General features: G+C 39.5%; 1 protein-coding gene across 3 annotated transcripts in view; it reads right to left on the bottom strand.

Moving 5' to 3' along the window:
* Positions 1-1,999: 1,999 nt before the first annotated feature.
* LOC148037854 (Thioredoxin superfamily protein) overlaps positions 2,000-15,042 on the bottom strand; it is a 34,535-nt gene continuing 21,492 nt past the window's right edge. Inside the window, exons 2-3 of one of the 3 annotated variants that reach the window (XR_015690723.1) lie at positions 2,513-2,845; positions 2,000-2,309 (exon numbers count right to left, since the gene is read on the bottom strand). Coding sequence is in view for 2 of the 3 variants with exons in the window: in XM_087676817.1 (XP_087532943.1) it covers positions 2,639-2,845 (207 nt within the window). In the remaining variant the exon portion in view is untranslated. Of the gene's footprint in view, positions 2,846-15,042 lie in introns of all 3 variants that reach the window. The other 2 variants (XM_087676817.1, XM_087676818.1) reach the window with 2 other exon arrangements.

Raw genomic sequence — 15,042 nt, 5'->3', positions numbered from 1 at the left:
GATATGGATTACCATCGGCCAGCTCAAAACCTCTCCTTAATAACTAGAGATCAAGGTTAGAAGAGCAATCTGCATCACTAGATCTGAGTGGATTTGCACATTATGCCAAGAGATGAAGATAGAGTGAGGAGCACTATATCTACAAATCTAAGCCCTTCATTACAATCCAAGCTAGATACCCCATGCTATTCAGAGGAGACAACAAGGGATCTCTAAACCATTGCCACTTAAGCCACCACCTACTTGAGATTTAGAGGCTTCATACATCACTACAACCAAGCACTCGAGAGAGAGGGAGGTGAGTCACTGCTCACCAACTTTTTTCAAGCTATGACCACACATTACACTTACACAAAGAGGGGTATCAATCCAACAAGTAATACCTAGCAAACCTTATGGATGAACCCAAAGATTCAACTAATTTAAATAAAACCAAAATTTTCTGGCGTCATTACGCTCTCCATTGATTACTTTTTTGAGGACATGAAAAAGGGTAGAATGAAATCTTACTATGAATCAAATTGTGCAATGTAGGAATCCCTTTGCAATTTTTTGCAACTATATTCAATCTCTAGATGTATATGTTTTCAAGTTTGATTCAAGTCTTTAATAACATGATAGCTTTTTTGTACCTATGCATTGAGACTAATCGTTCGCATAGTGAAAAATATCATGGGTAAGTGGGAAAGGATAAAACATTACAAGCAATACCCTAATATCAAGAAATATGCAAGCACATCCAATTTCAAAGAAACGTGCAATCTTTTAGATAAGCTTTGTTTGTGCATGCTAAATGGTTGCTAAAAAGATCCACATATGATCATTTCCATGTCACTACAAACAACTCACACATTTGAGCATCCTTGGAAACTCTCAAAATGAATTTTCAATACGTAACCAATTCCTCAAAGAAAGCTTGCATTTCAAGAATGGCATTACTCCTCCATAAGCATAACTTATATCCTTCAACTTCAGTCTTCTAATTTGTATGATCATATTTTGATTTTCTGGGAGTAACCCCCAATCTATACCATGTGGCACAAAGAAGTTGGGTCTTCTCTAAGGTGGAAAAACCAAGAAAATAGGAAGCTACAAAGCATTAGCTGACTGCAGTTAAGTTGATGGGAAATTATATACCTTCCACAACAGCATGTGCTTCGGTCTTGCAGCATATCACCTTCGCCTATTGTTTCCAAGGCATCGGTAGCTCATTTCCAATGCCTGCAACCATGTCATACTGGAAGAATGCATTTCGAAGCCTATACCAAGATATGCAAGAATGCAACATTGTTTAAGCTTTCACAGAGCATTCCATCCCACAGAAAAATTGATTATTGTGCAACTTTTTGTTACTAAACCTGGTGAGTTAATGGAAAACTAAAGATTTTGAGTTTGCTCTCTCCATTCAGTTAAGAGCTTAAAACTTAGCAATACTGCTCATATTTATGGTATTTCCACCTTCATCAAGAATTATTCGTCAGTCCCTAAGGGCATACTCTAAATTTGCACGTATGATTGAGAATATGAAACAGCCTTTTTTTGGCATTAAAGTCTCTTATCCCACTAGGGTTGTGTGGGACTGATTGGGGTCCAAAGATAAAGCTCCAGCCTTGAAGGAGGGCGAACTGTTAAAAACCCAATTATGCTTAGCCCTTAAAGGAGGATAACTCTGTAGTTTTGTAACAATCTGTGGGAGATGTTGAATGACGCTCATGTCAAGAGCTTCAGTTCGTGCCTTTAAAAGATTGTGTAGTATGATTCATGCAACTTCAACACAAAATCTTAGATCTTTTCAAGATTCTTTAATGACTTTTGACTTCTCTGCTACTTATGGTTCTAATTTAGCCCGATCAAAATTTGCAAACCACCTCATCTTGACTATTCATCAGACAAAAAAAGCAGGCTTACTGATTGCATAATGGCATTTCATCACTGACATCTTCACAAATGAACACTAAAGGAAAAGGGAAGCACATGCACACACATTACTCACATCACATATCTTTGTAAAATCACTCTTCACTTCAAAGTTTTTACAATGCATCTCACCAGGCATAAAATGGTGGATGTGTTACTTTATCCTCTATACATACGCATACTTATTTCTCTTCTATAATGAATCTTCATCTGTGTTATAAGGTATAGACAGGCCATGGATCTGCACTTCGAACTTCTTTGCATGTCATCAAGAGTGTAACTGGCACCAAAAAAGTAAATCTCAATTACTTGTCTTCTGATTAACTGTGCACGGCTCCTCTCTAGTTGGTATTCTGATTAATTGTGCAGAGTTATCTGGTTGAGTGATGTGTCTGCACAAGATGCAACACTCGTAAGACATTACTGCCTGGCATAAAATAAGGTCTCTTGTCATAGTTTCATCATTGGTGAACTGAATTGAACAATTGACGCAATCTCTTGATGGTTGGCATTAACAACTATCCAAAAGATGCTGATCAATATGAAGAAAACCCTGATTAGCTAGACTGAAAATTTTGAAAGAAAAAGAAGATACCAAGCTCACTTAGAACTTCATAAGGACTGCTATTTTAAGTGCAAAAGCTGCCATCAGGAAAAGAACCATAGAAGGCAGCTATGGAGGCCTAAATGCTGCTTCTGCATTGTCACAAAAAGCTTCCTGTCACTTTTCATCACCAACTTTTGGGATAGTTGTCTCCAGACTGCTCTTTTTAACCCTGCTCTTGAAAGGTCTTATACTTTCCAAAAGGTATGCCAACCCTGTGACCACGTGCAGGCGGCTAAATGGAGTGCTTGTCTTTGCTAAAGCAACACCATGTGAATCAAGCAGTACAAAACAAGGTACATACTTGATATCATAATGAATGACCTGGAAAAGAACCATGGTGTCTGTGAGACCCAACCATCACCTCACTGGCCACCCCTTCAACCAAGGGTCAAAGCGAACCATGCAAGAGAATGCAGGATGCATGATTAATGTATTGATAGCCATAACACAGACTGAAATCAATTATCACATAATGTAACCATGACAAAATAGACTGGATTCTACAACTTGAAGTTTAAACACTGGTTGTAGTCAATTAGCCAGGTTTATAAGAAAGGAGGTCTCATAAAGTTTCAAACAAGGTCTCAAATTGGTACATAGACCATTCCTTCCAGCTGTAACTAATTTGGGACAATGCAAACCTTTCTTAGCATGACAACTGACATGCTGGGTGATGTACTTTGCAAAGTCTTTTGGACAACCCTTGAGCATATTGCACCCATGCTTGAGATGTCACACAGTAGTACACAGGAGATTACCCTATCATGCACTCCTGTTGAAACTAAGAAACATTAAGAGGAAGAAAAGACTCTGAATTTTGCAAATAGATGTTTCATCTGAAAGCTTGAAAGTTGAGTCTACGGTCTACTTATTAGTTTTTGTTTTCTACTTTGCGCCATTTAACTTTATTATGTTTTTATGTTTCTTCAATTTTATGATTTATCTGTAAGTTGACATCAGTCCATGTAAAATCATGATTATTATTTGTCCTGTAACTTCCTAAGTTCTTGCTGTTTTCTTATCTGCTAGACCTCAACCCAGATTACATGCCTTGCTGGTTAGGCTTCGACTCCTCAAAATCTATGTTCCATTTCCGAGCGAGTTTATCTTCCTATTTTCGAATACCCAAACTCCACAAAGTCCCCTAATACAAGACTTGAGATGGTCTATGCAGGAATCCCTGGAGAAACCCTAAACCACATTAATGAACAGTATACAATTCTTAACATATTTTGAATAAATGATTTATGATCTTCCACAGCAATTACCATTCCTCAAAATCTGGTTTCTGCTTCTGTTCATTTTGGTGGTCCTATTCTCACCTACGACAAGATCAAGAGGTCAGGCAATACAAGACTCGAGAGTGTTGGGTTTTCAATGCCTCCCTAGAGCAACCCCTAAACTACTTTAACGAGGAGAAAGAAATTTCTAACAGCTTCTCTCCCAACTTGAGATTGCATTACACGTAGAATACATAAGCATGTAGTTCTTATCAAAGTTTGATTCTCTTTTCCTGGATGATCAAGCTGGCCCAAGAGTGGAGCTACCATCAAAGGTATCTTATTGGATAAGCAAGACTAAGCTAGAAGAGCTGAAGGCACACATTTGTTACACTTATCATGTTCCTCCATAGCTCCAGTGTGAACACTCCCTTGTCCACACATACTTTTTGCCTTCTAGTTGGAAAAGGGTTTTTTACGTGTATGAACACCCGTTAGTGGGTGTGGTACTTTAGTACCTTAGGGATTGGACTTTCATTATCATTCTCACATTAGTAGATGTGACCTTCCAGCAACTCTCTTCTCTATTTCTGCTCACTTTTAACTGAGTGTATGTGAGAGTGTGCACACTGCTGAATCCTAACCTAACAGTGCTATCAAAGCCATACCTCTTTTCAGCCACCATTCAGTTCTAAGCTGCCTCCGCCTCAGCCACCATCACGTCTCAAACTTGGCCACTGCTCTTTGCAGTCTAGTGCGCAGCCTACTCATGAAGCCTGACACCCTAAGCAGCTTGTTTGCTGCCATCACCTGGCCTGCCCACTGCTGCCCATGGTCATCTGCCTGTCCCTGCACTGTGATGATTGTGACTGCCACGCAGCCTGTTAATGACTGATCTGATTCACCACCTGACTGTCACACAAGATTTGACTGTCGTGCTGCTCGTATTCATCTAGACTTAATGCCGACTGCAGCCCAACAGTCGACATGCTTTTTGAGACAGCCAACCACGTCAAAGTCAGCCTCAACAATGTCACAAGCATTAAATTATTCTCATTAGCCCCTGTTCACCCCAACAAAGTTCATAAATTTTGCACAAAAATCTTCAATCTCTCCCAAATTGACCCAAATTTGGGGCTTTCTCACCAAATCATCAAATTTCATCGAAATTTTGGGAATTTTCCATTCAGAGCTGAAGATTGCCCGATTTCACGTCAAATTTCACAAAACCTTATCAAAAACATTTTGGAGCTTTTCATATTTGAACCTAAATTTCACAAAACCTTATCAAAAAACATTTTGGGGCTTTTATGAAATTTGTCCTAATTCATCAAAATCAAGGCAAATTTCATCGCCTTCATCGACATTCAAGGACATCGGAGCCTTTTCAACTGCAACTTTTTCTTCGACACTATCAATTGTACACAAAAATTGTTAGTTTTTTGAACTTTTCTTTGCTTTTTCATATTGTTGCACATTCATGTACACATTTGGCAGTCGACGATGTAAAAATTCAGTTATACACAGCAAACAATGGCAACCCAAAATGACTGGCTAAATATGTTTGGGGACTCCAACAAATTGGATGGCTCAAATTATCCAATATGGACATACAAGATGAGGCATGTTTTGGTTTTGGACTTATGTATGTATCAAGTGTACAATGAGGCTCATGTAGCCTATTTGTGCAAGCAATTTCAAATAGAGCACATAATGAAGGGTGATTCAATGGATGCCTACATTACACATGTAAAGGATCTAACCGAGCAGCTTACTAACATTGATGAGATTATTTCTAATGCTTCTCTTGCAAATCAGCCTCTTCTATGAGCTCTTCGAGCAATAAGAATGAGGGTGCCAAAAAGAATTGCTGCAATTATTGGTGGAAAAAGAGGCATGTCATTGAGGAATGCAAAAAGAGGATTGCTAGTGAAAAAACAAAGCAATCAAGCAGCACGACTGTTACTGAAACTTCAGCAAGTGTAAAGGATGCAAAAGCACATTTAGCAAGTTTGAACATTGGCCAAATCTTATGCTTTTGCTGTGGGGTGTTTCTATGGTCCTTTATCTTATGCACATGGTTTATCAATGGCTGACAACAGTAATACGTGGTATTTTGACAGTGGCGCCTCCAAGCACATAACATCCTTTCACCACTTTTGACTACATTTTCAGGTATTTTGATAGTGGCGCCTCCAAGCACATAACATCCTTTCACCACTTTTGTGTATCATATGGAAATGTACAAAGGGGGGGATCAGTTACATGTGTTAATAATGCTTCGTATACAATCCAAGGCATTGGAGAAATTCCTATTGTTATAGTAGAAGGGAAATTTTTAATGCTTGAAAAGATTTTGTACGCATTTGGCATAAAGAATTACTTGATTTCAATTTCAACCATTGCATGTGCTGATTTCGTGGTTAAATCCCACATGGATTGATGCAGTGTCTGCGATTGTCGTAATGGGGGACACCATCATTGCCACTGACACATTGTACAATGGCCTATATCAACTTGATATATATGAGAAGAAAGCATCGGAGAAAGCATCGCATGTTGATACCAGTATTATAGATGACACAAAGTTGTGGCATGCTCGGTTTGGTTATATCAACTACGGCAATTTACTTCGTTTGGAAAATAAAAACATGGTGCTTGATCTTCCTCCATTGAGCACCTACTCAAAATGTATCTAAGAGTTGCATTCTTGCCAAAATGCTTCGTGCTTCATCTCCAAAAAAGGAACTATGCGTATTGATGAGAAATTATAGCTTGTGCATAGTGATGTTTGTGGACCCATGCGTGTCAAATCCATCGAATATGATACTTTCCAATTAAGACAAGTCACAAGTTTACACTTAAGGATATAAGAGATCCATGTGATGCTTCTCTCTATTAGCAAGTTGTTGGATATCTATTATATTTACATAATACACAACTGGATATTCAATTTGGGGTCTCTCAATTGACATAATTCATGCACAGCCATTGCACTACTCATTGGTAAGCAATCAGACGTGTCTCTCCTACCTCTAGTGGAAATTATACCCTTTACGAATCTATTTCAATCGATCATTATATATATTGTTTTTTTGCCTTTGCTTCATCGGCCATTGATTTTGCTATAGTGCCCCAAGGAAATCAAGGTATCAGCCTTAGGCCTCTAACTCAAACCCAAGAGCTTGCCAAAACCTCGCAAGGTGACACACAATATTTACTCTCTTTTTTTTCTTTTAGACCCCATGGTTAGGTCTCATTGCAAGGATGACAGGGCCTCGTCCCAATCACACTCGAACCCAGGAACCTACCAAGCCCTTGCAAGGTAACAAGCATCTTCTAGCACACGTCTATTTTCATTTTCTTAATAATGGGACTTGTAATAAATTTCAGCCTATAGGCCACACTCAAAACCTAGCCCCTAACTCACTAGGGACTTTATCAGCATGGAAAATCAAACTCAAAACTCCTATATAGGCTAGCTACCGCATAAAAGAAAAATGGCCACCTATCGACCATCAAAGTGGTGAGAATAACACTTAAGATCAGCCTATGAGCATCATCAAGAAAGAACCTAGTGAATAAGGCATTCCATTTAGCAAGTTACTCAAACCCTAGCCCAAGTCCTCGCCTCAAATCCATGGAAAATGATACATATGTGATCCCTACCCCTCCCTTTCAAAACATAAAGCAACACACAACGATAGACAAGGTGATAGAGATACCCATGTAGAGTAGAAGCGGAAGCAGAGAGAGAGGGCATGCACATTAGTCGAGGTGCTCAATAGTACTGAACATAACAATGTTAAACAGTGAGATAGTGTGAGTGAGTCGACGGATAGGTGTGTACTAGTGTGGCACACAAAGAATAAAACTATGTATTTATACTTCGGGTACGGTACACTTATGTCCGCTAGGGTGAGTTCACGTACGTAAAGTAATATATACACAGGAGATGTGTAAAGGGCCTTTACACCCAACAACCTACCACTTAAAGGTCCTAAGCAACCTTTAACCAACTCCCACAAGTCTAATGCAATGCTCATAGTGAGGCTTTGCAATACTTTTAGTGAGAACATCTGCAGGGTTATCCTGTGATTTGACCTTAGTCAAAGTGACTAGACCATCATCCAAAACCTGTCTGATAAAATGATTCTGAAGATCGATATATTTGGTACGTGCATGAAACGTGGCATTCTTAGCCACGCATACAGCGCTCTAGCTATCACATCCAAGTAGAGGTATTTTGGTGGACAGCCCAAAATCCTTGACCAAATGACCAAGCCAAACTGCTTTTTTTTAAGCTTCAATGGCTGAAATACATTCAGCTTTAGTGGTAGAGAGTGCTACTATTTTTTCCAATCTAGAGCACCAAGAAACCACCCCACCAATCAAGGTAAAGATGTACCTACTAGTAGACTTGCGAGTATCCAAGTCACCTACCATGTCTGCATCACGGTACCCCTGCAAATCTAACATACCCTTGCCATAGCAAATACATTTTCTTTGTGTGCCCTTAAGGTACCATAAGATACATTTCACTGCTTCCCAATGTGCTTTGCCAGGATTTGACATGAGCCTGCTTACAACTCCCACTGCATAAGCAATGTCATGTCTAGTGGCAACCATAGCATACATGGCTGAACCACAAGCTGAAGCATAAGGAACACCCTTCATTTTTTCAGTTCTTCCTCTTACATTGTAGACTGATCCATTGTTTTTCCCACTTGCCTTGCGTCTAATCTCTTCATTTAGAATAGAACCACGCACACCATCAAATGTCAAGTTGGGGTTATTGCTCAATGACACAACCGATGCTTCCCATGAATCGGGCAAGGTCATGAGCAAGAAGATAGCCCTCAATTTAGGATCAAAAGCTGGCAAACCTGCATCCTGCAATTAACTCAAAATACCAATGAAAGCATTCAAATGTTCTGAGGTAAGCTTAGACTCATCAAGCTTCAAGTTGACCAACTTCTGCATGAGATATACCTAATTGACAGGAGTTGTATTCTCATAGGTAGCCTTGAGTTTCTCCCAAACTACATAGGCAGTATCAAGACCCTTTATATCAACCAAGATATCATCTGTGACGACCATTTTAATGTAAGTGATGGCCTTTAAATTCATTTTATCCCAATCCTCATTTAACAACGCAACAAGCTTATGTTCTGCTAAAGCATCACCACAATCCTTTAGAAAGAGTATACCCTGCATACGATCTTTCCAAATATCAAAACCATTGCCATCAAATTTGCGAATCTCAAAGAGATTCTTTGTGTTAGATGTAGATGCACTGCTTGCCATCTTGAGCAATACACAACTGCAATAAGGGGCTGAATGTTTTCAGCCAATAACAAGGTTGTTGAATTGTAACAGCAAGTACACACTCTTGTACTTCCAAGCTGTCCAAGAAGCAGATGTTTAGCTGCAATTTCAATCACAAGGACTGATTGCAGCATATCCATGAATCAAATCTGATACGTTTGCATTAAAGACATCTCCCACTTCAGTAATACATCACCATAATACCCAAATGCAATGACCTAAATGCTGTATTTACCATTGTTTCACTGCATAGTGAGTATTCAGTAATACATATACCAAGAGAAGCTGCCCTTTTTCAACATTTGAAGCATCCAAAGCTCAAAAAATTCCCACTCAGCAGTGAATTTGCTACAAATTTCACTGTCTAGTCTCAAATCGACTCAAAATATATCACCGATATGAAAAGCCCCAAAATTTTTGCCGTGAATATGCTCCAATTGCATCAATACATCTTCCAGAGCATCAAGTACGGATAAATGTTGCAGAAATTTTACAAATTCTACAAAAGCCCCAATTTTCAAGGTCCAAGAGTGCATAAATTTCCAAGAAATTGGCTCAACCAAGCAAAATTTTCACTTGAATCGGAAAATCCCCAAAACTTCCAAGACTCATGCACTCATTGTCTACAATTTATGGTTCAAGGATCATTGAATCATGTGTCTAGCACCAAATTTGGGAAAAGCCCCAAATTTTGAGAAACAAATATGCATAGATTTGTACTCTGTGCTTATATGTGTGAACATCCGGTAGAGAAGAGCAAAGAAAATTAAAAAATTTGAAAATTTTCAGATTTGCAAGGGGCCATTGACTTGCCCGCCACACACGTCTTTTGTCGCCCACCATGTATACCTCCTGTCGCTGCGCGCTGGTCATCGCGAGCGTTGTTGACCTTCTGCGTGCTCCTATCAACCGTTTGACCTATCGTTGGCTGCCTTGTCGAGAGCAGATCCCGACTCATCCGCCTTTGTTTACCTGAGTCGATGCTATTCGCCAAGTCAATTTTCATGGTTGTTTATTGCCTTCACCTGTCACCAGCGCCTATCACCTACCTGTCACCTTGACTTGTCGTGCAGTCCGTCTAGTCCCCTTCGTGTAGTCTATTAGTTGTCAAGTTGACCAGCCTTGACAGACCTACTAGTCTAACACACCTGTAGGAGACGTTATTGCAACTGCCTGTCACGACTAGCTGCTTGGACCATCGTGCTTTGATACTAGTTTGTAGAGTAGAAGCAAAAGCAAAGAGAGAGGGGACATGCGCATTAGTCAAGGTGCTCAATAGTATTGAACAGAACAATGCTAAACAGTGAGATAGTGTGAGAGTGAGTCGACGGATAGGTGTGTACCCGTGTGGTACACACAAAGAATAAAAAGAATTTATTTATACTTAGGGTACGATACACTTACACCCGCTAGGGTGAGTTCACATATGTGAAGTAATATATACACGAGATGCGTAAAGGGTCTTTACACCCAACAACCTAGTTTTGAAGAAGAATCCATATTCAAACCATCAAAACCTTCCTCTAACCTATATAACAAAGCTCACATCATAGCATACATGCTAAAAACACCCTCACCAAAAGAAGGGACTAAATTGGCCCTCTTGGCTTACTGAGAAATATCAAGAAAACACCACACAGCAAAACAATGATGATTTAATCCCTTGATCCCTATAAAACCTATTTTAGAGTGCAAACCCTGGACCAAGGGATGGACTGCTCATGCCCTACACTAGATACATCAAATTGTTGGCTAGACCCCCTGCATAAAGGGCAAGGGGTGTCTGACAAATATGACGTTGAACGATCCGATGCATCCACAAAAGGATTGGAAGGTAATCTATGGTGACTTGACTCATTTCCCACACTAGCCATCAACGACCAAAGTAGGACATCTCAGAGAGCAATCCCTAAAGTAGCCCCAAGCTAATGTCATCAAACAATTGCAAAAACACCTCACGACCATAGTTGAGAAATACATCTTTGACAAAGGCTTAATTGGAGTCCGTAAAGCAATTCCACTAACGCGAAATCAACTGACAAGTCACTATCTCAAACGTCTTTAGCATGTCCGAGGCTACACGATGGTATATCCACAAAACAGGATTACTCACATTGTAGGTCCCATTCAATTGGTTGATCACTAGCTGTGAGTCGCCTTTCACCAATAAACTCTATCTCTTGCAAGTCTTAAACTCTATCTCTTGCAAGTCACCTACACATTATAGGACTTCAGCTTATTAAAGTTTACTTACAGTCTTAAACTCTATCTCTTGCAAGTCTAATAGAAGGGTTGAAGAGCCATTCTTCCCTATATGCACAATTTTACAAGAGCCATCCCAGTTAGGTTCATTATCATTATATCAAAATGAGGCTCCAAGCAGGGGAGATTGACTTGGTTTAAATCCCTACACAAACAACATTACATATGTGTTTACAAAAGCTCTCTCTAGAGAGAATCTTGAGGCCTTTCACAAGGCTTTATGCTTGTTATCATTTGGCAACCCATTTGCCAATTCCTAGTATATCTTCACATCATTCATTCAAGGGGGCTTTGTTACACTTATCATGTTTCTTCATAGACTTGGTGTGAACGTTTCCTTATCCACATGCACTTTTTACCTTCTAGCTGGAGAATAGTGAGAATCTCTCTGCTTAACAATTAAGAGTATGGCAAGGCAGATGTGGCTAAGGCGGATGAAGAGAGACCTAGTGTGGGAGTCTTGAAAAGAGGGGGGAAAGAGAGAGATAGAGAGAGAGGTCCATTCATCCAACAGAAGAGGTTCGTGCCTACGGTAGCCATGGATTAGACAACTATGGGCTAGGAAAAATGGGACAATGTGAATGGCCATTGCTTGATCTCAATGTCTCCAAAGATTCCACATGGAGAAAACCAAAGAGGGAGAATCGTTGTGTCCGATCCACTTGATATGAGCCAAAGATTGCATGTCAATTTTTTAATATATTTCCTTTCACATATAACCACTCACATTCTGGACTCTCCTTTCCTTTGAAAAATTATTCATCTCTTTTCTAAGACTCACTTTGAATCTTTAAGTAAAAGCTGAAGAAAGCCCTTACGCTGCCCCCTTACTCCCCAAAGAAAAAAGAAAAAAAGACTGAATAGATTCGCATTAAATGCATCGTTTACAATCTAGTTCTTCTCAACACCCTCTAACTCTCTCTACTCTAATCAACACATATTCTTGTGCTTTCTCTCAATCTTCTTATTCTCCTAGTTTATATATCCTCTCTCACCTCATGGCCTCTAATGTCGTATCTCCTTTTGATCACCCATTTCTACTGAACCTCGACACATGAAGGATGCACATCAAGCTTCTCCCAAACTCGAACACACACTTGGGCAGCACCCTAAAGCGTCTTATTCCATCATGTCAGATGGAGATTCATCATTAGTGGCAATTCTCCAAAGTCAAACCAAGGACATGCAACGACAATTAGCCGAGATGCGCATTCTCCATTTTCTATTTGTACCTACAGCCATGAAGACATTGCCTCTTCAGTCCCAACCTTGAAAGATCCCCCTAGAATCCAACTTGCATACAAGACATGACACAAGCCAAACTCACCATGAAAGGGACTGGACATCAGACTCATCTCCCAACCATACAGTGAAACGGACTCACCCTCGAGCCTGGAAGCTAGTAGCACTCCGAATCAAGGACACCAACCCATACCATCCTTGTGTACAAATGCACCAAACAACAAGCCAAGAGTCCGAGAGTGGCGATCACACAATGAAGGCGCACATTAGGGCCTTGAGTCTTATAAATAGGACTTGGTTGTCCTAACTATAACCAACCTTCCTCCTTGGATAGGGTGGTAAATAACCTAATTAAGCACTATTTACAGCAATTAACAAATTCACAAAACTGAAATGCATACTTTACCATATAATCTTGGACATTGGACACCCTATTGGCCCCAAAACTGACACCCCTTTCGGTATTCCAACTCCCCTTGCTATCCAAAATGACCAATAAATTTTCAATCTGATTTGCCCCTTAATTCGGACAGTCAATTGGTTTTCACTCGCTTTGATGGAGATGGAAAATGCCCCGAATTCATTGATTTGTTGGTCTCTACACTTGAATTTGACTAAAAACAGCTTCAGCCCTATTGAATCCAAGTCTTGGAGCTTCTGATTTTTGGCACGCTTCTCGTGGCTACTGCTAAACCCCAGTTTCTGCTGTAGATTAGGATTTACAACAAAGAAATCTGAAATTTCTCAGCCTCTGGTAGTCTCAATGATGTAATCTTTGGAGCAAGGTTGTAGAAAGGCTGGGAGATGAGAGAGAATGCTGAGGAGAGAGAAAATTCAAACTTTCTTCGAATTTCAGCTGCTAGAATTCAAGCCCTAGGCACTCAATTTTAAGCACACATCCCGAGGCGGCTATCAACACCCTAATTTCTACTGTAAATTAGCGTTTACAACAGAGATTGATTGGAATCTCTTCCTTTGATGGCTCAAACTACTAGAAATACTGATATAACTTGAGAGATGGCTAGGGGATGAGAGAGAATATTGTAGAGAAAGAAATTCGAGAGTTTTATCACGAGAAATGCTGAAAAACTACTACTGCCCTGCTCAAACAACCATGGAAGCTGTCAACTACAACTTAGGACCACCAGAATGACTATTATCATCCCCTTTATGCTCTCATCTGCACCAAAAGGACCTTGGGTTGCTGGTACCTACTCCTGAAGGCTCCAAATTGTTGTCACTTGCTATAGGGTTGGTCCATGGTGGCTACAAATCACATCAACAGTATCTCCTTGCTCTCTAACAGCCTCCTTCTCTCTCACAATGGCTAAAATAGACTCCACAAGCCCCCAAAAACGTTTTTCCTACTTGCATGGGCAAATTTACCAAGTGATAGCCTTCTAGTCCCATTTTCAGCATTATCCAGCTGATTAAATTAATTTTCAGAATATTAATTCTGAAAATTAATTTAATAATTATCCTAGTGCTCAAAAAATTAATTTCACCAGTCAATAATTAAACTGGCTAGGCCAATTCATCTTCCAAGTATCCCTAAGCAGTTATAGACTCTTAGATCGGCATTAATTAGTTAATTAATGCCTAGTCTCTGATGTCACCACTAACATTAGTGGCCAATAAATTGAACTAGGTCCAAATCTAACACCAATCACCACCTACTACTTATCAGACATAACTTATTACAACTTTATCCTTTGACACCTGCTACATCCTCGAGATCCTTGGCCTATCTACATCACATGTGCTAAACAACCTTACACATTTGATCAATAACTTAATCAAATGATTAATAACTTAATTAAATATTATCGACAAGATTAAAGCATCTTAGAATTTCATATCTCATGACAAATACTTGTACGAAAGTGTCATCATAGGCATCCTAGAACCAAAAGGACGAGCCCTATGGGTCACATGAAGAGAGGAAGGAGAAGGCTTATCCGATCTATGTGATCAGTCAAGAGAGGATTCAAGTTTAGAATGGGACTCAATTCTTCGATCTTTGTGATGATCTCGCCATCTCTCAGAGGGAGTAGCAATAGACTCCTTATCTTTATTATGTTTGGTTATAGAAGTATAACAAACCTTTGGCATATCAATTGTTACCAAGATATGTTGGCTCAATGATTCCAAATTTATTTGCTACTCATACACTTTGAAAGGTGATTTGTATTATTTAAGTGTTTCAAAATATGATTAAATGTTCATCTTTCTATATAAGGGTGGCCAATGGCTAGAATACCCTATAATTATACTTGGGTCATCATTAATGAGATGCCCAAGAGAAATTAAAAGTTTAGTCAGGCAATCAAATTGACCAAAAAGCTCAAATGACTAAGACTTTTACAATTAGATAGTCATATTGACTAGAAACCCATATAATGAGTGGTTTTTTGAAAAAGTGAAACTAGATACTCATGATTATAGAAACAAACCTTGAACCGATGA

Source organism: Lygodium microphyllum, chromosome 4, assembly GCF_053477565.2.
Source record: "Lygodium microphyllum isolate KBCC chromosome 4, Lygodium_microphyllum_v1.1.10, whole genome shotgun sequence".
Lineage (NCBI taxonomy): Eukaryota > Viridiplantae > Streptophyta > Polypodiopsida > Schizaeales > Lygodiaceae > Lygodium > Lygodium microphyllum.
Note: the sequence above shows the minus strand (reverse complement) of the source record. Positions and strands in the feature narration are given on the sequence as shown.